Raw genomic sequence first — 26,516 nt, 5'->3', positions numbered from 1 at the left:
CAGGGACCAGGCTGCAGATTCACAGCAAGTGGCTCTCCATTTAAGAAGAATATAAGATTTTTAAATTTCTGGTTCTCCATGAGACTCAACAGAAGAATGTGGTAATAGCGAAAGAACAGCCTGTCAGTAAAAGGTGCAGTCTGTGGACAGTGAAATGCTTTGGGAGTGAAAACCCCATTGCCCCATTAGTGCTCAAGGAGGGCAGCAGGAAGGCTGTTTCTGGCAATAAAATTAGAACATCAGTCCCAGGAATTCTTCCAGAACTGAAGAAAAAGATAAGGGGATGACAATTATGAGATCCAACATAGAGAATTGGTGCAAGACAACACAGCAGAGGCTCAATAGTAACCCGGGAAATGACAGAAGAAATGACCCCTGAGATGAAGACCTGAGGCTTTGCTTCAGTAAAGTAGAGAAACTTAGTCAATCTAAGATCTGGGCCTAATTTCCAGCAGCCAGACAGGAGCTGGGTGAAAGGGAAATCATGATTTGGAAGAGAGTCCTCTCTATATCATTGCCAAAAGACCCAACAGACAAATATTTAATATACAGTCAACCCTCTAGATTCATGGGTTCTGCACCCCCAGATTCCACCAACCACAGATAAAAGGAAATTAGGGGAAAAAAATATTGCTGCCATTATTCTCCAAACAATACAGTATAGCACCTATTTACACGGCATTTACATTGTATTAGATATTATAAGTAATCTAGAGATGAAGTATACAAAAGGATGTGTGTAGATTATATGCAAATATTACACCATTTTATATAAAGGAATTATGCATCTGTGGATTTTGGTATCCATGGGAGGTCCTAGAACCAATCCCCCACGGATACCAGGGGATGACTGTACTTGTTAAAATAGTTTATATGTGTCAGTAGATACAATGAATGTGAACAGGCAGTTCACACAAAGAGAAATAAAAGTGTCTAATAATAAATTAAACTCACATAAGTAACTTTAAATGCAAATTTGAAACCACAAAATATTCCTGCAGATTGGCAAAGATGTTTTTGAATGAATAATCCCAGTACGGCCAGATGCAATGAGATGGCATCTTTCATACCTGCTGGTGACTTTCTCTTCTTATTCAGAATTTCTGAAAAGCAGCTTAAAAAGATATAGCAAAAAACCCCCAAAATTGTCAAGTCAATAGTTTTCTTCCTAATGATTTATCTTTAAAAACTGTCCAAGACTTGGAACCAAGATGTACAAAGATAGTCATATTTGGATTCTAACACAAAATGTTTATATTTTTAATCTGTATCATTATGCAGCTATTAAAAATGTCTTCAAGAGTGCTAATGACCAAGAAAAGCATTTATGATATAATCTAAATAAAGAAGATATAAAAGTGAATTTGTATCACTTGAAAAAAAGACAAAATGAACTATAAATCATATTAACCTCAGATATGTTTTTATTAACTTTTTATCCTTTACACTTTTCAATAGACTGTAATATTTCTACAGTGTGCATTAATTTTTAAGTGTATTTTATATATCATTTATAAATTTATTACATAATAAACATTGTTACTGTAAGGCTTCTAGTGTTATTTGTTCCATCCTCATTTCTGATTCCTGGTTCCCAGAGCACTCACTTATGACTCTTTCAGATGTTTTCTCTGGTACTTGAACCCATTTCTAAATGATACACAAAGCCTGCTGACTCCCTGTTCTAATTGATTGGTAGTTCGATCAAATGTAGAATTAAGGTTGGAAAGGATGTTCCTTTAACATTTTGAGGCCTTCACTCCACTGTCTCCTGGATTCCAGACTTGCTGTTGAGAAATCCAATGCTATCCTGCTTTCCAGTTCTGTAGATTAAACCTCTGGTTTTCTCCTTTGAAACTTTTAGGATCTTCTCTTTAAACCTACTGGTTTAAAATTTTATAATGATTTGCCATTGTGTGAATCTTTTTTTATACCAAATGCTGATTCTCAGAGGACCATTGATTCTGAAAATATATGTCCTTCTAGTCTGGGAAAATAGAATGTCTTACTTTTTTGATGATTTCCTCTGTTTTCCTGTTCTCTTTCAGAAATTTCTGTTGGTTCAATGTGTACCTCCTAGATTAAACCTCTAGTCTTTTCTTCTTTTTAGTATACAATTTTCTCAGATTTATCTTCTAATTCTTCTATTTAATTTAATTGCTATTATCGTCCCCTAGAATGTAAATTCCACCAGGGAACGAATTGGTCTGTTTCATCACCACAGGATTTCCCTAGTATCTAGGACTATGCGTGGCATGTAATAGGCAGCTTGGTGAATCTTGTTAGATGAGTGAATATTTTTTAATTTCTAAAAGTTTCTTCCTGTTTTTGATTGTTTCTTTATAAAACCCCATTCTTGTTTCATGGATAGGATATAATCTCTGTAGTATTTCTGACAATATTATCTGAAGGTTTCCGAAATTTCCTTTTGCTTTCTGCATTGCCTTTGTATCCTCCAAGTTCCTGTCCTCCTGGTGGCTGTTTTAGTCTCTGTCTTTCATGGTAAGCACCTTTCTAAAATTTGTCTCTTCCTAAACGTCCACTCATGTTTGCAGGTCAGGCCCTAAATCCAGGCTAGAAGCTCTGCATGTATGTGTAAAGCCGGCAGACCTCATGGTTATGTGGTCGGGCCCCCAAATGTGTGTAGGTGTTGGTGTCTTCTCTAGGTAGGTCTGTTCCTCAGAGTGACATTCTGGGAAACATACTTAATCTTTCTGTCTTAAAGATGTTACTTCCCCTCCCTGAGCTGTGCCTAAATTTGAGAATGAAGGTTCTCTCTGGTCCAACCCAGGCAGAAAGCAGATATCTGGCCTTCTGCCATGATGGGAGGATAAGGTGGGCGGTTGGTGGCTGGGGTGGATCTAAGGACTCTTCAGACAAACTCTCAACTGGCCCTCCTGTTTTCAGGCCCTCTGGCACCCCCACCTGGAGAGGCTCTTGGCTCCTCCGGCTCCTGAGCCACTCTGAGTCTCTGCTATTGTGCAGCTTGCCTCTTACTGCCTTCCCTGCTTGCAGAAAACTCTGCTTGGTTTGTTACCGTTTTTTATCAGCACTCCAGCTTCCAAAATGTTTCGCATCTTCCCAACTATTGTCATCTCCTTTTGCACTCTCTTTGACCTTGTGATTTCATACTTTGTTTATTCCTTTATTGTTTATTTTATTAGTTTTCAGAGAGGGTGGAGATAAACAAGGAATTCTGTCATGTTAGGATAGTATAGCTTCGTTCTAACTGATAACGCTTGTCATGTTACCCAGAGCGAAAAGACAAGTTCATGTCCTTAAGGGGCACTCAGTGTCATGGGAAAGACACGGGCCGATGGATCATTTTCATCCAAGTGCTGTAATGGAGGTGTGTCTGAGCAGCAGAGGGTCACAGGAGAAGTAGCTGCATCTAGTGGGGGAGGGGCTAAGACAAGCTCATGTCCTTAAGGAGCGCTCAGTGGCATGGGAAAGACATGTGCAGATGGATCGTTTTCATACAAGTGCTATAATGGAGGTGTGTCTGAGCAGCAGAGGGTCACGGGAGAAGTATCAGCATCTAGTGGGGGAGGGGCTGGGAGGGTCACTGGGATTGTGGCCAAGAGCAGTGGGGAAGGGAAAAGGCTTGGACTTATGACCATTTGGAGGGCAAGAAGGAGTTTTAGATCAAATTGTTATTTTTATTGACTCTCCTTTTCTAGGTGCCATAAAAAAGCATTGATTTCTCAGTGCAGGGCCAGCCCTATCAAGATGAGCTAAACCATCACGGATGTCACCTGACTATCCAACATGCCCAGCAGAGCTGCCTGGAGAGGGCTCTGTCCTTCCATCCCATTTTCTTCTGTAAAACAGAAATTAATATGAAATCTAAATATATGTAAATTGCTTCAGAGGGTCAACACCCAACAGGAGTTAGTCCTCCCAGCCCCCATTTCTTTTAAACAGGAAGAGAGAAAGAAGTAGCATGTATGTCCCATGTATAACATGGAGCTCAGATGTGCAGAAATGAAATTTACTTTGCTTTCTATAACATTCGACTTACTCTTAAGCCACCATTTCCACAAATTGTGAAAAAGTTGGCCACTTCAAGGTGTTCTTGAAGTGGTAAACTTTTTAATTTTCAGGTTGGTCTTTTACAGGCTAGTTATTAATCAAGTGCATCTTTTCCTGCCTACCTCCCCAAGAGTGCATTAAGCATCCTGGGTGGCTTAGCATTCTGGCATCCAAAACAGGGCAGCTGCCCTCACTACTTTCTAGCTCACGGACTCTGTCCCTAATCTCAGGCCTTGGCCTCTATCCACTCTCGCTCCACTATTGAAGCCTCTTCAGCTTCTCTTGTGTCAGGCATTATATCCCTGCAGTCTGGATCTGTGCCTGGGCTCTCCTTGGTACTGCCAAGGCCAAGTCCCTGGCTTTGGATTGTACTCCCTATACCCTGTATCTATCCACCAGTAGCCCAGGCACCTGCTGACTGCTAATTCTCCTCCTTGAGAGAGGAATACCTCTCAAGGAGACTTAGAATTGCTGTGGATCTGTGCCACGCCCTGCTGAAGCTCTAGGAGGGTGTTCTGAAGCCCTCTGTGTGATACACGCCACATGCCATTTCTACTTTGTCAGTGCCATTCCGTATTGGCACAGGGCAATGCAAGGTGGTGTTCCAGAATTCCAGGTGGGAAGCAAAATATAAACCCCACTTCTCTACCATTGCCAGACTTAACTGGGCCTCTTAACTATGCCCTCCCAAACCCCAATACAAATGAGTTTTATCTCTGCAGGATATGAGAGTATAGGGAGCAGGCCGAATGCCTGTCTAAACTGTCACCACAGACCTCGTCTATCAGGCTCTTCTCTGCCCTTCTGCCCATTCTTCCACCTCACCTCACCCTCAGGCCAAAAAGGGCCTTTTGTTTTCATTTTCACATTCTTTTCTTTTCACTGCTCTGTGGGCTTTAGTGAAACTGTGCACTCTGATTCCCTGGGTTTTCTGGTTCTTGATTATTTTAAGACTAACTTTCGGAACTTAAATAAACCTTTTCTCTCTCAATATAGCCTGGCCCTTATAAATGAAAGCTTTAACCTTCACAAGCATTACCTCTGAAATGAGTTTCAAGAGCCGGTTGTGGGAGTCAAAAACTGAATATGACCTCCTTGCTCTCAGCTGGGTTCTGTCATCCCCTTGAAGGAGGGGGTACCCCAGGAAGGAGAGCCTAGGCCTGCCAGGATTACCATGGATGGAAAATGCTTCCAGTTTCCAGGGGTACAGGCTACACTCTTAGGACCAACTTTCCCATTACAGCAACAAAAACTGGTAGGTAGAACATTTTCCACACTTCACCTTTTTTTAACTTTTATTTTGGGTTCAAGGGTACCTATGAGGGTTTGTTGTGTAGGTAAACTCATGTCACAGGGGGTTTGTTATACAGATTATTTCATCACCCAGGTATTAAGCCTGTTACCCAGTAGTTATTTTCTCTGCTTCTCTCACCCTCCACCCTCAAGTAGACCCCAGTGTGTGTTGGTCTTTTCTTTGTGTTCATGAGTTCCTGTCAGTAGCTTCCACTTATAAGTGAGAACATGCAGCATTGGTTTTCTGTTCTGCTTGTCTTTAGCAAACTTCACTTTTAAAGCTAAAAAGCTGTAACCAGAGAGGTGAGCAGGCTGTGGGAGCGCCAGAGCCACTGGTGCCCTGTGAGCACTTGCCAGAACTGCTCACTTAGGCTTTGAAGCAGCAGGCACGCAAGTTGGGAAGGTCAGAATTCAGAGGCTGGGTCCCTTCCAAGCTGAGAGGCCTCAGAGTTGACTTCTCCCACATTAAGCTGGACCCACGAGGAGTTATACCCTAAGGGGTATGGTGAACTAGATCTTAATTCACCTTTTCCTCCTAATCCTAGAGGACTAATGAAAGGATCAAATATCCCTAGGAAGAAGCAGCCACACATGAGCCCTTGCTCAGATTTGAAACCCCCAGCCTGGATTAGCCAAAAAAGTTCAAGCCAGGAATTTGATTTCAGATTATTCATGAGTTTTAATAACTCTAGGTGTCTGGCAAAAGCAAATATGAAGTGTCTCTGGAATTATCTATCTTAGATCTGGAGGGTCTTTCACAAATAATTACTCAGGGGCATTCACAAGAAAACATTCAAAAGTAACTAGGCACAAAAGAAAACAGTATGGCTAAGAACTATCCGAAACAACAGACAACACAAATAACCTATACAGACTTTGAAACTGGCATTGTCAGATACAGATTTTAAAAGTAGCACTTGTAGCTAAAGAAAAAAAAGACACCATAGAAAGTCACTTAGCAGATTTGATGAAGAACTCCTCAAAATTTCAAGAAATTATGATCAAAATAAACAAAATTAGAAGTTCATTGAAAGTCCATTAAATGTGTGTACACCAAAAACAGGATCCCAAAATACACAGAGCAGAAACTGATGGAGCTGAAAGGAAAAACAGACAAATTTGCAATTATAGGTAGAGAGTTCAACACCCCACAATTGGCAACTGCTACTGCTAGACAGAACTACTGGACAGAAAATCAGCAAAGATATAGAACTAAAGACACTCAACAACAGCATTAAATTGATGTGTAATACAACTTTCCATCCAACAACAGCAGAAAATATATTTTTAAGCACCTATGGAATATTCACTAAGATAGGTCATATTCTGAGCTAAAAAACAATCCTGAAAATGTATGAAACCAAAGTGGAAAGTCCTAAAAAGAAAAATGAAAAAATCCACAATCATAGTCAGAGATTTTAACATACCTTTGTTTATGACTAACAAAAAAGGCAGACAAAAACAAAATCAGAACATAGATTTAAGCAAAACAATTAGTAATCTTGGCTGAATGGACAGAACATTACATTTGACAACCGTAGAACAGCATTCTTTTTAAGCACACATAGAACATTTACCAAAACTCACCATACACTGGGACATAAATCAAATATCAACACATTTCACAAGATTGAATCACTATAGAGCATATTCTCTGACTACAGTGCAACTAAGCTAGAAGTCAATAAATAATAAAAAGATAACCAAAAGTCACACTATGTTTGGTAGCTAAAAATACTTCTAAATAATTCATGGATCAAAACAGACATCATAATAGAAATTAGAAAATATTTTGAACTAAATGATCATGAAAACACTACATATCAAAATTTGTAGGATTGCTTACAGGGCACTTTTATAGCCTGAAGTGTATATAGTAGGAAATAAGGATGTGAGGACGATCTGGCTGAGACATCTGTCACCCCACGGATCACCAATGTTGATTCGGCTGATCTGGCTGGCGGGGCGGGTGTCCCCTTCCTCCCTCCCTGCTCCATGTGCGTCCTTCCGGAAGCCGCAGGCTTGGTCAAAGAGGACGACCATCCGCGATAGAGGAGGACTTCAGTCAAGGGTGTACAAGTAGCTGCCCTCCCCTGCTAGAACCTCCAGACAAGCTCTCAAGGAAATAAGGCAGACTGCAAATTAATTAGTTGGGCATACATCACAAGAAGTTAGAAAAAGAATAGCAAAATAACACCAATAGAGTGGAAGGTTAGAATGATTAAAAATGAGACCAGAAATTAGTGAAACAGAAAATGAACCTTCAGTAGAGAAAACCAATATGCCAGAAGTTGGTTATTTGAAAAGAATCAACTAATAAAATGACAAGCCTCTAGCAATATTGCCCAAGGAAAAAGAAAGAAGTTGCAACCAACATTAGGAATGAAAACAGGCATCACTGCAGATGGTACAGATAAAAGACATTAAACAGATAAAAGAATATTATAAAGAACTTTATGCTAAGAAATTTTAAATTTTAGGTATGATGGACAAAATCCTGGAAAACATAAGTTGCCAAAATCACAATGAAGAAGTGAAAATCTGAATTATAATCCTTAAAGAAATTAAATCAGTAGTCAAAAAATTGACTGCTGAGTCTACTGCCACTCAGGATGAGGCCCTTGAGAGATTTAGCACCTGTCTGACTTCAGGCTGCCAGGTGGCAAGCGTCTGTCTGTATGTGCAACACCACTGCTCTCTCTTACCCAGGAATGTACCAGGTCATCCAGGGTATCATCTCTCCTGTCAGAGACAACACAAATTAAACAAAATCTAGCCTCACAAAACTTCACTGGTGAGTTCTACAAAACACTTAACAAAAAAAAGAAAAAAAATGTTATTTCAGGCTGGGCACAGTGGCTTATGCCTGTAATCCCAGTACTTTGGGAGGCCAAGATGGGTGGATCACTTGAGGTCAGGAGTTGGAGCCAGCCTGCCTAACATGGCAAAACTCTGTCTCTACCAAAAATAAAAAATTAAAATTAAAAAATACTGGTCAGGCGTGGTGTCGCATACCTGTAGTCTCAGCTACTCGGGAGGCTGAGACAGGAGACTTGCTTGAACCAGGAAGGCGGAGGTTGTAGTGAGCTGCGATTGCACCACTGCACTCCAGGCTGGGTGACGGAGCAAGACTCTGTCTCAAAAAGAAAGTTATTTCAGTCCTAACACACAAGATCTCTTACAGCATAGAAAAAGAGAGAACTCTCCAATACTTTTTATGAGGCTCGCATAACCTTGATACCAAAAACTGATTAGGACAGTGAGAGAAAGGAAAAATTATAGACCTGTCTTACTACCTAAAAAACAAATTAGCAAAGTGAACTCACCAATACACAAAAAAAGCTAATATATCTTGGCCAAATCGGGTTTATCTGTGGAATGCAGTGTTAGTTTAAGATTAGAAAATTAATCAATGCAATTTACCATATTAACTGAGTAAAGGAAAAAAAATCACATAATCAAGAGTTACAGAAAAAAAATAATAAAATTCAACATTTATGGCAGGCACTCAAACTAGGAATAACAGGGAATGTCTCAAAATAACGTATTTGTCAAGATAGACTAGGCTCGCTGCAATAATAAATCCTCCAGTTTTAGGAGCTTAACACATGAAAATTTCTCTCTCACCAGATGAACCCCGTGTGGGTTTAGAAGATCTACAGGGCAGTTATCACTGTTAGCGAGCACAGTCCGTGTCTGTTCCAAAGTACACTTTCCCATCCCATTAGCAGCACATTCCTCCCAGGTCAGTGGTGGCCTGTGCAGTTCATCTACAGCCAATACCCACCAACCCTGGTTCATGCTAAAATCCCATCCTTTGTCCTTCATCCTCAAAATCCCTGTTTGGGCTAAGAAACTACATATAGTTTTCATTCTCACATAGAGGGCAAAAATAGTGCCTCTGTTAATTTCTATAGAAGGGGAAGTCATGCTGTTCCTCAACTATATCCTGATCCTAACTGTCCACACTGCTGTATGGGACCTTGCCTGAGCTCCACCTCCACAGCCTTTCTCTCAGCAGAGAAGCCTTCCTCTCAGTGCTACCCTGGGTTGTAGAAGGCTCTAGAGGAGAAGCACGTGGTCATCCTAAGGTAATGCCTTTACTCTTGCCTAAGGGAGCCACCCGTCCTCCCCCATGAGAGAATGCCAGACTCTACTCCCACTCAGGATGAGGCACTGGAGAGATTTAGCACTTGCCTGAATTCAGACTGCCAGATGGTGAGCATCTGTCTGTATGTGCAATACCACTGCTCTCTCTTACCTAGGAATGTACCAGGTCATCCAGGGTATCATCTCTCCTGTCAATGACAACTATGGGAAGAAAGACCTCGCAGCTTCTCATCACCGAGTGGCCATGGCCCAGCTGGCCCTGCAGACATCTGACTGGATCCGAGTGGACCCCTGGGAGAGTGAGCAGGCACAGTGGATGGAGACAGTGAAGGTGCTGAGGTAATGGTAGTCACTCTCCTGTGTGATGACCAGGGCCCACGGGAGACGTCTGCAGAGCCTGCAGGGTAAAAGGTAGGGCAGATTGTGGGGCTGGGGTTCTGCCAGGCCTTTTCAGCACAGATCGGAGAAGCAGCTTCTACTTAGCGGGAGAGAGACCAACAGATTCACATTCTCAGAGAGGTCCCTGAGCAGAAAAATTACAAAACACTGTCCTTTCAGATGCACTTGTGGAAACACTCAACCTTATTTCAGACGACTGTAGCACTGGGGTCTAGCACCACCACTTCGTAGCTGTGTGACTTTGAGCAAATGATTTGATGTCTCTGAGACATATTTCTCACTTGCAAAATGGAAACAGCAAAACCTAATGAATGACTTTTTTAAATGCAAATAACTTTCCTGACCCAAAACTACATAATAATATTCAGTAGGTGGGAACTTTTGTTATTTTTATCATTGTCTAGGGTGAAAACTGCATCTACATATTAAGCCATCTTTTTAAATTGTACAAATCCTGGGTTCTATATAAACCCAGACTTTTATGTGAAATAGGAAAAAAAAAAAGACTATAAATCTAGAAACAGTTACTCAGGATAATTTTTTCTTCTGGAATTGCTATTTGTATTCAATGTAAGTAATAAAACTGTTTAAAACCTCAAGCCAGCCCTGCATGTTAAGGCAGTGGGTCACTAGCTTGTGTCTGCAGTTTTTAAGGGGAATTGCCAGAGAAGCAGGAAGTCCCACCTATCCTGGCTGCTGGGATTGTGAGGGGGGCTGCCTCATCACTAATGACAACCAGCTCTGCTGAAGGGATTGCAAATTGTGGGCTGTGTTTTTTGTCTATTTGGAACCACTAGGATTGGCAGGAAATGGGAGGCACAAGGAATGAGGTGAAATGATTGACAGGCCTGTTCATAAAGTGTTTTGGTTTTCATTTTACACTTGTCTTCAAAAATCACTTGGGAGAAAAGGTTTACCTTTTTAGTAGAGGTAATCATTTCGTTTTATTATCCTGATTCTTTTTACTTACATTTTACTGGGGAAAGAACCAGCCAGAAGCATTCAGCAGTTACAGTGTTGCTTCAGAACCTGTTGCCATTTTTTTTTCTTTTTTTGAGACGGATTTTTGCTCTTGTTGCCCAGGCTGGAGTGCAATGGTGCCATCTCGGCTCACTGCAACCTCCACTCCCAAGTTCAAGCAATTCTCCTGCCTCAGTCTCCCTAGTATCTGGGATTACAGGCAGATGACACAATGCCCAGCTAACTTCTGTATTTTTCATAGAGATGGGGTTTCACCATTTTAGTCAAGGCTGGTTTCGAACTCCTGACCTCAGGTGATCCACCTGCCTCGGCCTCCCAAAGCTGGGATTGCAGGCATAAGCCACCACGTCTGGCGCCTGTTGCCAAATTAAAAGGAGAGCCATTATAAAATAATTGTTAGACACATGTTCTTCTTTACTTGTTTAAACTATCCATTAATATAAACAAAAACTCATATATCGAAAATTATATAAGGAATAAATTGACACCTAGATCATCCTTTTAGAATGAGTCATGCAGTTATTTCTCATTTATCTAGACTAAGAGAGGAGGAATAGAAGGAAGCGCATAGATCATCCAACAAGTGATTTAGTTTTAATATGTAGGCAGAAACAGACACTTTCTCCTCCACACTGTGAGAAGCAGTGTAGCCCAGGACATAGGTTTTAGAGCCAAATTTACTAGCTGAATGACTTGATGTAAGTGATTTAGCCTCCCTGAGTCTCAATTTCTCACCTAATAAAATGGAAATGACATCACCCACTTCACTAGGATTTCATGTGAATTAAATGAGATGATGTAGGCAAAACACCTGCTTTATGGTAGGTACTTAATAATGTTAGCTACCTGCCCTGAATCCCTAATGCTGTCCCATAATTTGTCCTCAGAACAGATAAGCCATTCATGGATAGATAGGAGTTGACCATAGTACTATTTATGATTACTTGTGCTTCTGCGGCAAAATATAGGGGTGAGCTAAGATTCTACTGACCGCATTCATTTTCTTTTTAATTTTTTTTTTTGAGACAGGGTCTCAAAAAAAGCTCCCTGATGATTCTAATATATGGCTAGCCCACTGCTTCAGCTACCAAGTTTATGAATTTAGCTCTGGTGCCCAGGCTGGAGTGCAGTGGTGCGATCTCGGCTCATTTCCTGTTTATTTGTGTAACCTCCACCTCCCGGTTCAAGCAATTCTCCTGCCTCAGCCTCCCAAGTAGCTGGGATTACAGGCACACACCACCATGCCCTGCTAATTTTTTGTATTTTTAGTAGAGATGGCCAGGCTGGTCTCGAACTCCTGACCCACCTCAGCTTCCCAAAGTGCTGGGATTACAGGCATGAACCACCACACCCGGCCTTTTTTTAATTTGTTTAAATAACTCCTTTATTCCTGTGTTTCTCAGTGCTGGCTTGCACACTGGAATCACCCAGGGAGCTTTTAAAAGTACTCATGTCTGGGTCTCACCCCAGAGACTAAGATGTCCTTGGTCTAGGTTGGGGTATCAGGATTTTTTAAAGCTCCCTGGTGATTCTAATATATGGCTAGCCCACAGCTTCAGCTGCCAAGCATATGAATTAAGCTTATGATCAGTACCAAGATGCATTTAAACCAGTGTTCTCAACTCTGGCTGCAGAAATCACTTAATAAGCTTTTTTAAATGCTCACTTCTTCCCACCCATCCCAGAGATTTTGATTGGTCTGGATTAGGCTCTAAACATTGCTATTTTCATATAGGTTCCCAGATGTATTTTGTGCAACCAAAATTGAGAATCACTGATATAGTCAACACAGTTTTATCAAATGCTGATTCAGATTTTAAAAATTACTATTTGGAGTGAGTTTCATCTCCAAAATACACCAATTGCATTTGTGTTTGATTACTAACACTTTCCTAAAATTATCAAAATTGAGGTTTTCTTAAGACTGAAAATCCAGTTATAATTGTAAAGTCAGGTGGTTTTAGAAGCAGGGTAGAAATCCTCGGAGACCTCAGTGCTCCATTTAGTGTCCTCCTGATGAAGTCCATCGTGAATCTACATCATAGTGACATAGTAACAAACATCTCTATAATGTAAATTCACTGCAGAGCTTATTGAGGATTCCTTCTTTCCTCATAAGATCGCTTATTTTTATTCTAATTTTTAAAATGTAGGCCAACTTCCATGCCTTTAGGACATTTGATAACACGTTTCACTCACCTTTTCCCTGTGTTGTGGGCAAGGCCCTAGTCACATGCCATTTGATATAATCCATCATCGTCATCATCATCACTCTTTCATGCACCCTCTTGCAGACGTGATCTTGTGTTGTCCTCATTTTACAGATAAAGAAACTGAGGCTCAAAGAGGCTAAGTTAATAACAGTCACACACAAATAAACAGGAAATGGAGCTCCCATCTGTGGAGCCCTGAAGCCATGCTTATGGCCACCTTCAAAAACAGGGATCTGCAGGCTGGAAGCATGATGTGGCTGGCTTTAAACCTGCCACAGTTACCCTCCAATGGGGCTTTCCTGAAGACCAGTGGGGCTGCTGAGGACACCAAGAACATGCCCCCAAGGGCAGTCCACAGGCCCAAGGTGCCACTCAGGCAGGCAGCAAGAAGCAGCAACGGTCATGCCCCATGGAGGCACAGTGGAAGTCCCTGGAAAATGCATGTTGTATTGAAAGTAATGATTTCCACAACAAAGTTCAGCAATCCAGCTAATACTCAAAGTAGAGTCAACCTGAACTAAGACGTTCAAGGTAAGAAAATGACAATCACCACCTTTTACTGATCACCCGCTATGTGTCCCAAGCTCTTTCACGAATATCTAGTAAGCTCAGTAACTCTAAGAAGTAGGTGGGTTTAGTCCTATTTTATAAGTGAGGACATGGAGATTCAGAAAGGGTTGTAAAATACTTCAAGTCCTACAGTTAGAAAGTGGAGGTGAGACTCAATCTACTTCAGTCTGATAGGAGAGCCCATACCAACCCAAGGGTGAATCATCAGAAATAAAGTTCACCAAAACCAAAGCAGTAAAACAATAATGAAAACACTGAGTCCAGCCAGGCTCTAAGAAGATTCTGCTGAGTCTCTGAGATAATCTGAAAGGGCTTTGAACCAGGTTAAATATATTCATTCATCCACTCCTTCCATCATTCCTGAATTCAGCAGACTTAAGGAGCATTTTCATGGTGCTAGGAATATAAAAGTGAATTCAGGGTCCCTATTCACAATCTGGTGGGAAGATAGACTATAATAACAGCTAACATTTATTGGGCTCTTTCTGTGTATGGGCCAGGGCCAAGCGTTTCAATTAATCCTCATGACAGCTCTCTGGGGTAGATTCTGTCATTATCCCTCATTCTGTAGATAAGGAAACTAGAGACATGAGACTTCATGGCTAGTAGTTAGAACCAGAATTTCAACCCAGTCTAATTCTAGAACTTAACACTGTGCCCCTTCCCAATTATAATCAGCAGCAGGCCACTTCGCCAGCATTTGGCAAGGCAGAAGTAGTTTTTCATTCATGATCTTGCAATACTTATTGTAGATAAGGCCAGCATTAACTTTCATGACCAATTAACAGATGAGGTCCACATGGCTCGGAGATTATCAGTGCCACAGGGTGTTGGGGTCATTCAAGCAGAAAAGCCTGAGCCTAAACTCACCCACTTTGGCTGAAAAGCATACGCTTTTTCCACCAGGCACTACTGCCCCCTAAACACAGCTCTAGTAAATGCATAATACAGGAAGTGGAAGATGGAAGATCAATTTGATACAAGACGGGGTGAATAGTGATTGCCTCTGTTTGATAAAAGAATATATAGGTATCTCATGATTCGCAGAAGATAGATTGCTGAAGAAGGGCAGCATGGCAAATTTGTGAAAGTCCAATCATCTTTGAAATGCCCAGTGCACTTTGTGTGTATTAACCCCTTTAATCTTCATAACCACCCGTCAGAGGTGGGCACTGTCATAATTCCTCATTGGCAGATGCAGCACCATCCACATAGAGACTTGAAATCACCCACCCAGGGTCACACAGCCAGCTGGTGGAGGAACTGAGATCCAACCCAGGCCATCTGGCTGCAAGCCCTGGCTCTTGGCCGCCACTCTATTGCCATCTAAAGCACCAGTTTCTAATGAGAGCGGGCAGCTTTTCTTGGACCTCGCTGTGGGCCAGGCACTGTGCCAGTGCTTCGTGTGCATGGCTCATTTACCTTCACAAGAGTCTAAAAGTAGGTGTTTTCCCTGCTTCTCAAATGAAAATGTGTCTTGAACTCAAGTCTGTCTGACTCAATAGCCCGTGTCCTTAACCCCTACTCAACAGTGACTCTTTTTTTAAGTGAGAAATATTGAAGGAAATGTTAAAACAGTAGAAATGTATTCATTTCCCTGCTTTCACACACGTCACATGGAAAGTAGTGAACTGTCTTGAAGAACTCTCCATGAAGACCCACCTGGCTTTCTGTCCCAGCACCTGGCAATGCCTGCCACAGAGTAGGCCCTCAACGGATATTTGGGGAATGAGTGAACTAAAGTAGATAAAAGCAGGCGAGACAAAATCTGAAAATCCCTGGGTTGCTTTGAGGGCTGGAGGACAGACATACCCTGAGCCCATATGTTTCCATCGCAGGCATCATCACAGCGAACTGCTCAGATCTCCACCCCAGATGGAAGGCCCAGACCATGGCAAGGCACTCTCCCCGACCCCTGCAGGTGGGTGCTGACCCTCTTGTCTGTAGGAGAATGAGATGTTAGGGATTCTGTGAGAACTGAAGGGACTAGGGGTAGTCACAGCTGCAGAGGACTTGAGTCCAACCCTCTGGGCACAGACAAGGAATTTAAGGGCTGCCTGCTTGGGAAGACACTTCTGAGGTTGAAGTTCAGATTAGACAATCTGCCACCACCCCCTGTAAGTTGCTCTGCTAATTTGGGATTTTTTTTTCCCCCCAAAGAAGTTTACCTACCCTTGTGACTTGTTCTAATGACATGGATTACAGTCAGGGTCACACAGGGATAAACTGATGAGGGCTGCTGGGTTTCTTTTAAAAGCCTTAGCCTTTTTGAATGTAAAATATGACATTATAAAACTTGAACAAAGAGACTAAGACTTTTTTTATAGCAGAATTACTCAATGGTTCACTCAGAAGAGGAAACCTATTTTTACGGGAATTTAAAGTTGGTTTGGATTATCCTCTTAATTTGTAAGCCAGGAAGTGTTGTCATTTCCTGGTGTTTGATAAAACCTTGTTGGCTGTGATTTCAGAGTATGAACAGCCCTGGTGTCAGGGGCCAAATGCATTAACCCTTTCATGCAAATAAGCAGGAGCACCATGCAGTGGTGGGCACGCAGATTCCTGCAGGTCATCTGCAGAGTTTCCTGTGGCAGGGTCTCCTGGGGAAGAGAGTTGGTGGAACACTGCTTCCAGATTAAAAGCGTTCAGGGACGCTGAGGTTAAGCACACCTAAAGTGGTTTCTTTACTGCAGGACTTTTCAGAGGCTTTACTATGTCCATGTGCATTGTGATTGTACAAGAAAGAGAAAGACCTTGTTCTTACCATATGGAACTCTTTGTTTAAGATCTGTTAGTAATTTTCAGAACTAGTGCTCCCTAAAGCAAGATTGGGAAACACTCTTCTAAAAAGAACTGAAAATGCTAGCAGACCCTATAGGTGCCATGCCACAGTCCCCAAATTCTGGCCAAAGGATCACTCACAGCAGTATCCCCTGTGCGGCTTGTTAAAAGCACTAATTCTCAGAGTGGGAGTAGGTCCCAGGAATCTGGATATTTAACAAGCACTCTGAGGATTTGCTTTACAGCCAGTTTGGGGGGTTATGCATGAAAGTAAGAATCTAAGAAGGAATTACAGTGGCTCCTGTATAATCATCTTATATAATGTTTATTATATTCCTCTGGTCTCTCTGAATGCCTCTCCTCTCTGTTACCTGCATGGGCTCCTTCCCACCCATCCCCCATGAGCACAGTGCCCATTGTTCATTATCAGCCTCTCCCTTCTTTCTGCATCATCTCTGGCTCAGTAGGCATTCCTAAAAGGATTCTACAGACACTTTTTGAGCACCTCATTGGAACAGACTCTGGGCTCAGGGTGAGAACAGATACAGCCAGCCCCAGCCCCCACCCCAAGCTGGAGACAAGGTGTGAATGGACTTGAGTCCAGGCATGAATTAGGAGGGCTGCATGATGGAGCAGGTACCTGCACTGAGACTTGCAAGATGAGTAGATTATTGAGGTTGGAGACATTTCTGGGCCAAGGGGCAGTCTAAGGAAAGCACAAAGGCGGGAGACAGCATAAGTGTGGGGCACTGCATGCCACTGGGGCGGGCTGGAGTCTCCAGTGAGAGGCAGGGGCAGCCAGAGTGACTGGAGAGGGACCCCACACTGAGGCTCCCAGCCTCTCACACTTCACCTCTCTGCATATGCTTCCAGAATCCCTGTCTCAGCTCTTTGCCTTGGCTGCCCCTCCTTCCTCTTAATTCTTAGTTCCCCTGTTGAAAACCTATCTGGCCTGTGAGGCCCAGCTCAGAATTCACCTTGCCTATAAAACCAGCCCCAGCTGCTCTCATTAATATGAACTCTCTCCCTCTGCCAAAGCCCACTCCAGATTCTTTCCAGATTCGTTTTTCTAGGGGCTACTAGCATACTCTGCTTGGCGCTATATTGTAGAGAGCCTCTTTCTCTCTATTCAGACCCTAAATCCCAGTCATCTTGTTCTATTCTAAAGTAACTATTTGTTAAAAAAGGAAGTTTACATGAAATGAAAAGTATGTTTTCCAGTTTACCAAAATATATCAGGGATATATTTAAAAATCTTTGTACTCTGCTTGATAAATTCCCATTCTAGGAATCTAGCTAAGGAAATAATTAGAAATTGGGATAAAGATTTACGCAGAAAGATGTTTATCACAGCAGTTTTTACAATGGCAGGAAGTGAAAGCAACCTCAATATTTAAATATAAAGGAATGTGTAAGTAAATTACACTGTATACACAGGATAAGGAAACTATATAAAAGGTTTTAATGATATGGAAAAACACTTACGAAGGCAGTGGAAAAAATCAGGATACGATACTGCATATAATCTTAAGTATATAAAAATATGACTAAACTTTCACATCTGTTTGCATGTCTAAATAGATAGAAGAGACTAAGGAAATACACTAAAATACTGATGGTGTTTTGTAGAAAGCAGAATTATTATTGTTATTTCTACTTTAAATACTTATTTTCCATATGTTCCATAATGAATACAGTTTGATATTTGTCATCCAGGAAACCGTAGAGCAATTAAAAACAGAAAGGTGGAATTTTTCTCAGCATAAGTTTGGCTTTTGATGAGATGGCATGTGTGTTACTAGTGACATATTTCTAAAGGACTATTTTGTGTGCTGCATGTGTTATTGGTGTGCTGTTATACTCTGGGGTTGCAAATTACATGATGAGCTCAGCACTTTCTGGCTGCCAGAGCCTTGCTTTGCCCATCACTTCTGTGATTTGCAGGCCTCCTTGGGCTCACCCAGAGTCATGTGGATTGCTATATGCTGGGCTGCTTGGGTGTGACACTTTGGGATGGATGATGCCTCCAGTCCGTTAACAGCTGACTGTCTGTCTTTTGTAAAGGCGTCCCCCACCCATGGCTGATGGAGCTGAGCACAGCTCAGCCACGTGCAGAGGATTGCCTCTCCCAACAGAGCAGGCCCTTTACCTGTTTCCGTTTTACACTGAATGTTCCAAGGTGGCCTTGTATGGTAAATTTGGGTGCTGCCTGTCAGATGCTTCATCTCTTGTGTCCTGTTTAGATCCAGAAGTCCCACATTTCTGAGTATGTCTGTGAGGTACCATGACAGACATTGCTGTTGGTGGCAGTGTTCACATGCTGCGCCAGACAGGAAATTTACATTGCATTCTCTCCATCACTCAATTCCCATAACTTCCAAAGAAAGCTTTACTATCCCCATTTCATGGCTGAAGAAACAGGCCCATAGGCTAAGTAATTTTCCTGGGATACCAGTAGATTTAAACTGGAACCCAGAGCTGACTGACCTCAAGATTGGTGCTCTTTGATGTCACAGACTTAGGACAACCAAATTTTCAAAGATCCTAGTGGCACTTCCCTCGCAGTCTATGTAAACTTCGGCTTTATCTGCCTTTCAAAGCCCTTAGCTACTGAAAGGTAGAGCACACTGCCCTCAAAATGCCCACGGACATCCTGTTTATGTCTCTGTATCACTGTTAGGAGAAATCATATTGACAACCTTTATACTACACCCTGGAGTCACATACTTTGGACATGGATAGAGTTACTCAGTCTAAAAATTTTGTAACAGTGTTGTAAATGGATTTGGAGATGTGTGAATGCCTCTGTGAGCCCTGAAGACAGGACTGCCAGGAGTTGGAGGTCTGAGGCCCATGTCGCGCAAGAAGTGACCTATCACATGGTATTGTTGCCATGGAATAACAGGTGCCACCAGCCACAAAAATGCACATGCCTTTGATTTGGGAGGCAGAGGCGGTGTGGGCGCTTGTTCCCTCTAGGCAAGGCCCAAAGTGAATAGTATTCCTTACTGTCATTGTTAATGAATCAAACAGTACTGAATATTGAAACCGACACGTAGAAATTGTCCCCACAAAAAAAATCTATTGGAAAAAGAAGGTAGTATCTTCTCTGCTCTCTGACCTGTAGGAAGACAGGGGATGTGTCCCAGGCCCCAGCAGATCCTGGAATGAAATGCACTTTGTAGCACCTCCCCCAGGAAGACCACATAAAAGTACCTAATTGTTTGAAAGACCAAACACTGTTCTCCTTTATACTACACTGGTTGGATAGATAAGAAATTAGAGTAAAACTTCACAGATGCAGAAGAGTTCAAATACACATATATGCTGTGAGCAATGGGACCAGCCGAAATTAGTGAAAAGTGGGTGTTACTGAATAATTGTTAAATGCAGTTTTATTGATTTAAAAAGGCCAGACACTGGGAGATAATTCATAAATGTTCAGTGGGAGTATCTATGAATAGAGTGGTAGATAAATGGGTAAATGGATAGTGAATGAATGAATAAATGAAGGGCAATATCCTCATTTTTAAGTTGAGATCGTGAGGTATTGAATAGCAGAACCAGAATTTGGATCTAAGGTATCTGGCTCTAGAGTCTTAGTTTGTAACCACTAAGAGTTCATACGTGCATGAATGAAGGAATGTTTGAAAACCATTTACCATACCAATATTACACTGCTAAAGCATTTGAAAAGTGTGTTTCTGTGATTTCATATGTTGCTTTAAATGAGTCCAGAGCACATCATCTCATGGTTGGGAAAACTGAGACACAGAGAAAAAAAGATCTTGGCTCCAGCTCCACAGCAGCCTGGGTCCAATTGAGGCCAGGACTCAGACCTCTCCAGGACACCTCGAGTCTCTCACTTTCCAGTCCACAATCGCTCCAGTGCTTTTGTGTGAACTCATCTCTCTGGTCCATGTGTGGATTCCTTCAGAGGTTCCGCCTTAGGGGATCCTAAACTGGCCATTTACACCAAGGTTTCCCCAGTATGGCAGCCCTGGAGACCCTGCAGCTTGTTTCTAGCATGGATCTGGATTTCCTTTACAGATTAGCTCACCAAGAGGGACACGGATAGTGCCAGGAAAATCAGCCTGGGTCTCTAGAAAAGGCTTCTTCAGTATGCTGCAAGTACAGACTCCCACCAGCAGGTAGCAGAAGAACCCAGCAATTACAAATGCCCCACCTAGAGAATAGCTGCCAGGTTGGACTCCTGACTTCTCTGCCTAGCTGAGTGACCTGAGGCAAGTCACTTACCTCTCTCTGCCTCCATTTCCCCCTCCACAGAATGGGCACAACACTCACCTCATAAGTTGTTCTGGGGTGCATATGGTATTATACACATAAAGAGCTTAGTAGTAGTGCCCATAGTAAGCTCCCAATACATGTTAGGTATTGTTTTATTATCACAATTAGCATTCTGTTAGAACACATTCCAAAGGATTATCCACATTAATCGTTGTTCTAGAGCTTTGTTTTATTGGAAACTGCAATGAAAAGGCCACCAGCTGGAGTTTTAAGACCTTTTGGTTATCCAAAGAGCCTTTATAAGTAATCTTTATAATGAGATTTTTATATAAAAGTGCCAGGTACTAGTTCCTAGTAATACAAGGGCTGCAATGGATTTCAAATAGGGCAGTGACTTGTCCACGGCCCACAGCTTGTTGGTCTCAGAGCTCTCAGAACCTTACCTTCCATCAGAAGACACAGGACTGGGTACAGCACAGTCACCTTTAGAGCACTCTGCTTTGGTCCAAAGCAACCACAGGCAGACTTATGTTAGAACACTGAAAAAAATATTTTTTGTATTACTTGGCACTTTTCCAATATTAAACAAAAGATGTATTGATTAAATCATTACTTATAACTGTATTCCCTGAAAAAGCTGCAGATTTGTTTACATACTATTTCTTTTCAAGTCATGAACATGGAGACACTGAGTTCTCGATACTTTCCAAGAAAAGCATTTTGTGAGATTTTCCAACAGAATGTGATGTTGTCTTTCCTGGCAGTGACGCTTCTGTAACTTTACTGAGTCTGTCCTTGTTTTTGCAGCTGTGCCTGAACTGAAGCTTCTCTGCGGGGCAGACGTCTTGAAGACCTTCCACACCCCCAACCTCTGGAAGGACGCGCACATCCAGGAAATAGTGGAGAAGTTTGGCTTGGTGTGCGTGGGCCGGATGGGTCACGACCCAAAAGGGTACATCTCAGAATCTCCCATCCTACGGATGCACCAGCACAACATTCACCTGGCCAAGGAGCCCGTGCAGAATGAGATCAGTGCCACGTACATCAGGCGAGCCTTGAGCCAAGGGCAGAGTGTGAAGTACCTGATCCCCGATGCTGTCATCAGCTACATCAAGGACCATGGCCTCTACACCAAGGACAGTGCCTGGAAAGGCAAAAGCACCCAGAGCGCTGAGGGAAAGACAAGCTAGGGAGGGGGACTCGGCACCCACACCTCCTCCACCAAGCTCCTGCTCGGGAGAGGGCTGTTAAGGTTTCTGTTTGACTTCGGTTTTTGCTTCTCTATTTTTCATTTGTTTATTTCTACAATGATTCTACTTCCAAGGAGTCTTCTGTCCCAAGAAGAGATCCTTCTTTGTGGGAGAGGAAAGGTCTAAATCACAAGGATGGACATTTATCAACGAAGTTAAAGTGATGTGGCAGGTCATTAGGATTAGGCAGAATCTCTCAGAGCTGCTGGACCAAGGAGGCCTACTTATTTTGTGTGGATGGTAATTATGGTGTGCACACTGAATGCAGTTCTGAGCATGGCAAGGGCCCCTGAGGGTCAGATCAGAATTGCCCACAATGCATTTTTTAACTAGGACCAGGTGCAGCGTGCTAGTCTTGATTGGAGAGATTTGACAGGATGCTAATTACCGAACAGTGGGTTTTGTCGGTGCCCTGGTTTCAGAATATGAACTGAGGAGTCAAACAGTTGGAAACAGCACACTGAATCTTGTCTTACAAACCATTGTCTGCCTGACTAACCAGCCCCTCATAAAATTTAAACAAAACTCTTTCTACATAGTGATCCTCAAGCAGTATTTTTCATATGGCAAGTATCAAAGTTGCTGTAGTATAAAAGCCAGGGCTCCTGATTTCCAGATTTCTAAAAAGGAACTGAGGTAAAACAGATGCCTGACTGTTTTAAAGGATCTTTTTTAATGTTTTATGACTGCCTGTCTGTTTGAATATTGGCAAAGGGATAAATAATAAATTGACATCAAAAAGTACTAATGAAAAGTTTCTTCCTTTATTATATTATTAATGCCTGATGTCCCAGCTGTTTCTCTTCTTTTTAGCTGCTCCATGAAACTTGCTACTATTGCAATTGAACTGGCATGAATTTAAAAGTGTGTGTTTCCAGATAGTAGGAATGGAAGAAGCAACTGCTTTTCAGTGCCATGAAAACGGCTTTCTAAAAGAAAGCACTGGGTCGATAGGTTTTTTTCAGGTGAGCCTCTGAAATATTAGAACAGAGGCCTTGTGCACACAGGATTTGTCATTCCACTCCCAAATTAGGGAAAGGTTTTGATTGACCTAATTCTGCTTGGGTTTACTCTTTAAACTTGCTGACCACATGACTGAATGCATTCAGAATTTACTTCTCCATAGTTTTACTCTGGTTCATCCTTGCTCTGGGTTTGGTCATGCAGAAAAACAAAGGGCCTGTTAGGAAGAATCCATTATCTGCCCCCAAAACATACCAGTGTTCACATATGTGTCATGAAATATATGAATGAAGTAGGAAATCAGGATTTTCTGAATCCAGCAAGTTCAGGTGGGAAGCAGATTTCCATCCCTGCAACCACTGAAGGTGCCAGCCATTCCTCACCCTAAATGAACTCTGCCCTCCAAGAGGTCAGGACCCTGATAATTCAGGGGAATAGGAATCAGACAGCCTCGTCCAAAAGCTGCCACAGCAAGCTGTGTGACTTTCACTAACTCCCTTCCCCACTGTTAGCCGTCGTTTCCCTGCCTGTAAAGTGGGAGGTTTAATCAGACACCTCTAAATTATCTCCTAGTTCTAGTTTTCTAAGACTATGAGTGCCTCTGGCTTCAGCCTATCCAGCCTTCTTTGGATCCAGTACACGTATGGCCAGACTGAACGCTCTCCAGGGGCAGGGAATCTTTGTTTTGTTTGCTGATATATCCCAAATGCCTAGAAATTTGCTACAGAAAGTGAACTCCCAGAACAGCAATGTTTGCACCTGCAGGGAGCCAGCAAGAAATGAAGACTCTCAGGCCCCACTGCAGACCTGCCTCAGAATTGGCATTTTGATATGAGTCACTGGCTGAAAACAGTGCCCCATACAACAAATAATCATTTTATTTTCAATAAACTGAACATATGATTGAGATTGTGTGACTTTTACTATGGTGAATATCTTCTGCCTTATCCTCAGAGCTACACTGCCACAGTCTTCTGTGTGGAGTAGAGAAAGCAGAGGAAAAGGGGGAAGAAACTCCAGCCTACAAACAGTTGCAGTGTCCAGAAAAATGATGAGAGGGAACCTGTGGATTTAAGGCAGGATTTCTCAACCTTGGCAATAGTGACACTCTGGGCTGGATAATTCTTTGCTCTATGGGGTTATCCTGTGCATTTGGAGTGTTTAGAACATCCATGGCCTCTTGCCACTAGAAGCAACAGTACTTGTCGTACTGTTGGGGGTACTAACAGTACCCCCATAATCGTGACAATAAAAATGCCCCCAGACTTTGCCAAATATCACTAGGGACACCAAATAAGAATATGGCTGTGAGAGGTGTGCATATGAGGAAGGGTTCTCTATTTCCTAGCAGGGAAAATCAAGAGGCAGCAGCTTTAGAATAGTCCCCTTTCATAAAGGAGTAGTTGGGGTGGGGGGCTTTCCTACCACTCATGAAGTCATGTTTATTCTGCAGACACCATGCTGTCCACAGTAAGAATTAGAAGCCACATCCATGACTCACAGTCACCCCCAACTTGAATCTCCCATTACCTTCAAGTACCCTTGGTTACTTTCTCTGCTGCATTTTCACAGGGTGAGGATCCCAACATACTCTGGACCCTCAGTACTGAAACCTGGGGTTCCTGATAGCAGAGACTCTCAATGAGTGGGAGCTAATAGATTTATTATTATTACTATTCAAAATTAAGAATTCATTTATTCAAATCACATTTACTGAGGACCTCTTGTGCCAGGCAATAAACACTGGAGTACAATGGTAAACAAAATAGACACTGTTTCTACCCTCAAAGGGCTTATAATCCAGTGGGGAGTGGACAAGAATCAAATAATCACACAACTAAACATGTGACTCCAAACTGTGATGAGGGCTCTGAAGGCAAATACACGCATAGTCTGCCAGTCAGAGACAGCAGGTTCACTGCAAAGCTAATGATGCTTAAGCTTTAGTCTCTCACTTGCCCAGGCCCTTTCCAGGGTCCTAAAAAAGGGCCCTAATTTTGTGAATCTCTAATTTCAAAGTAATAATTTTTATACTTATTTCTGAAAAATGGCCTTCAAAATTGTACAAGATTTTGACTCTATAAAATGGATTTGCCCTGATGACAGTGTAGACAGAAGGGAAATGACCATGGATTTGATACATGAAGGGTGAGTTCACAAGACCTGAGGATGGGTGGTAGCAACTGGCTTTCAGGAAGGGGGAACATCATATGCAAAGGCCTTGAGGCAGAAGAGGCCAAAATGTGCAGCATGCTGAGTTGGATTCATGATCACTTCCTGGAGAGGGGATGCCTTGTTGCATCATGCACCTGACAGCAGGAGTCTCAAGCCCCCATGGCCCTGTCCAGCCTTTCCATAGGCTCAGGGCACCAGGTCCAACCAGGCTTGGAAGTGATGCCATCATCTCCCTCATCCATGTGTGCATGATGCAGCCCCTACCAGGCAAAACATCCGTTTCTGAGCCATTACATTGTCTCTTTCTAAAATAAAACAACAGAACCACAAAACCTACTTCATTAAATATATATAAATGAAACATTATATATCTTAATTTCTGTACTTTCACTTTATCTCATTGATTCATGCAGCCCCCCTTCTCTGGAATCAGAAGAGAAATATGTATTACTGCTGTGCTCCTGATTTATTGTGTTGACACTGACCTGCATACCTGATTCCACATTCCTTTCCATTCCCTCGGGTCTTCTCTGCATCTGCTTTGCCAGGGTGTTGTGTTTATTCTGCAAGAACAGAAAAACAGTGGTTTGAGCTCCTGAGTAAATAGAATTTCCAGCCTTAAATAAAGATTCTTCTGTGATAGCATGCACTGCCCAAATGAGAGGAGCGCTGTATCCTAGCCTGAGGAAAGGATTTTTCATTTATAATACTGTCTGTATCACTTGGGACGGAATATGTGAAATCCCATGTTAAAGCGTCAGTGCTCTAGATTTGCAAGGTACATTTGGTAATTGGGTTAATACATGAATATGAATTTCTTTATCCCCATCCTCACACTTTCTGTACTAACAGTGTTTTTGCCTTCCCTTTCTGCAAGGGTCTTCATGCATACATTGTGTTCAGTTTCAGTCATGAAGTTATTTTCTTGGATCAAAAATTGGCATCATAGATACACATGTGTGACTAATAAACAATCTGTAACAATGCACCTAGGCAGACGCCTCTGAATATTTTAGTATTGTTAAAATAACCTCAGAAAGGATTTTTCATGGCACCACAGACTGTGAGGACTAGAGGGAACCTTCAGATTCATCTGGTCCCACATTTCCAAATTATCAGTATGTAAATCTCACAAATAAATGGAGTTTCACTACTAGAAAGAGTAATAATACCAATGTATTCTGTGGATGAACTTGGGGAGGTCTCCTTTCCTTTCCCCTGCTGAAAATCTATAATGTGTGGAGTGCATGCCCTCTCAGTCCTACCTTCTATACACCCTCTGTATGGAGCTGCTTTTCTCCATCCCTTCTGTCACGCCCCATCTAAACTGCTATCATCTCTCACCTGGACCACACAACAGCCTCCTAACAGGATGCCCCAATCCATTCCTGAACCCTGCAGTCCATTCTCCACATAGTAGGTAGGGCGCTGTACGTGTGTGCAAATCTGGTCATATTACTTCCCTTCCCAAACTCCTTCTGAGGGACATTAAGAAAATGGA

At 42.3% G+C, this 26,516-nt stretch overlaps 1 protein-coding gene and 1 long non-coding RNA gene across 6 annotated transcripts in view; one reads left to right on the top strand and one right to left on the bottom strand.

The window, feature by feature from the left end:
* NMNAT3 (nicotinamide nucleotide adenylyltransferase 3) overlaps nt 1-22,621 on the top strand; it is a 97,630-nt gene extending 75,009 nt beyond the window's left edge. For 2 of the 5 annotated variants that reach the window (XM_012451087.3, XM_012451085.3), the window contains exons 3-5: nt 9,591-9,774; nt 15,437-15,519; nt 21,435-22,621. In XM_012451087.3, the coding sequence (XP_012306510.2) occupies nt 9,591-9,774; nt 15,437-15,519; nt 21,435-21,817 (650 nt within the window). In that variant the 3' untranslated portion in view covers nt 21,818-22,621. The other 3 variants (XM_021666624.2, XM_064378743.1, XM_012451088.3) reach the window with 3 other exon arrangements.
* Nucleotides 1-25,545, bottom strand: part of LOC135275885 (uncharacterized) — a 32,385-nt gene extending 6,840 nt beyond the window's left edge. The window contains exons 1-2 of the long non-coding RNA XR_010343459.1: nt 25,501-25,545; nt 21,071-21,166 (exon numbers count right to left, since the gene is read on the bottom strand). This is a non-coding gene — a long non-coding RNA (uncharacterized LOC135275885). The remainder of the gene's footprint in view (nt 1-21,070; nt 21,167-25,500) is intronic.
* Between the last annotated feature and the right edge of the window lie 971 nt (nt 25,546-26,516).

This window comes from Aotus nancymaae, unplaced genomic scaffold (assembly GCF_030222135.1).
Source record: "Aotus nancymaae isolate 86718 unplaced genomic scaffold, 86718_ANA_hifiasm-v0.15.2.pri h1tg000019l, whole genome shotgun sequence".
In the NCBI taxonomy this organism is placed as follows: Eukaryota; Metazoa; Chordata; class Mammalia; order Primates; family Aotidae; genus Aotus; species Aotus nancymaae.
This window is presented reverse-complemented; position numbering and strand designations above follow the sequence as displayed.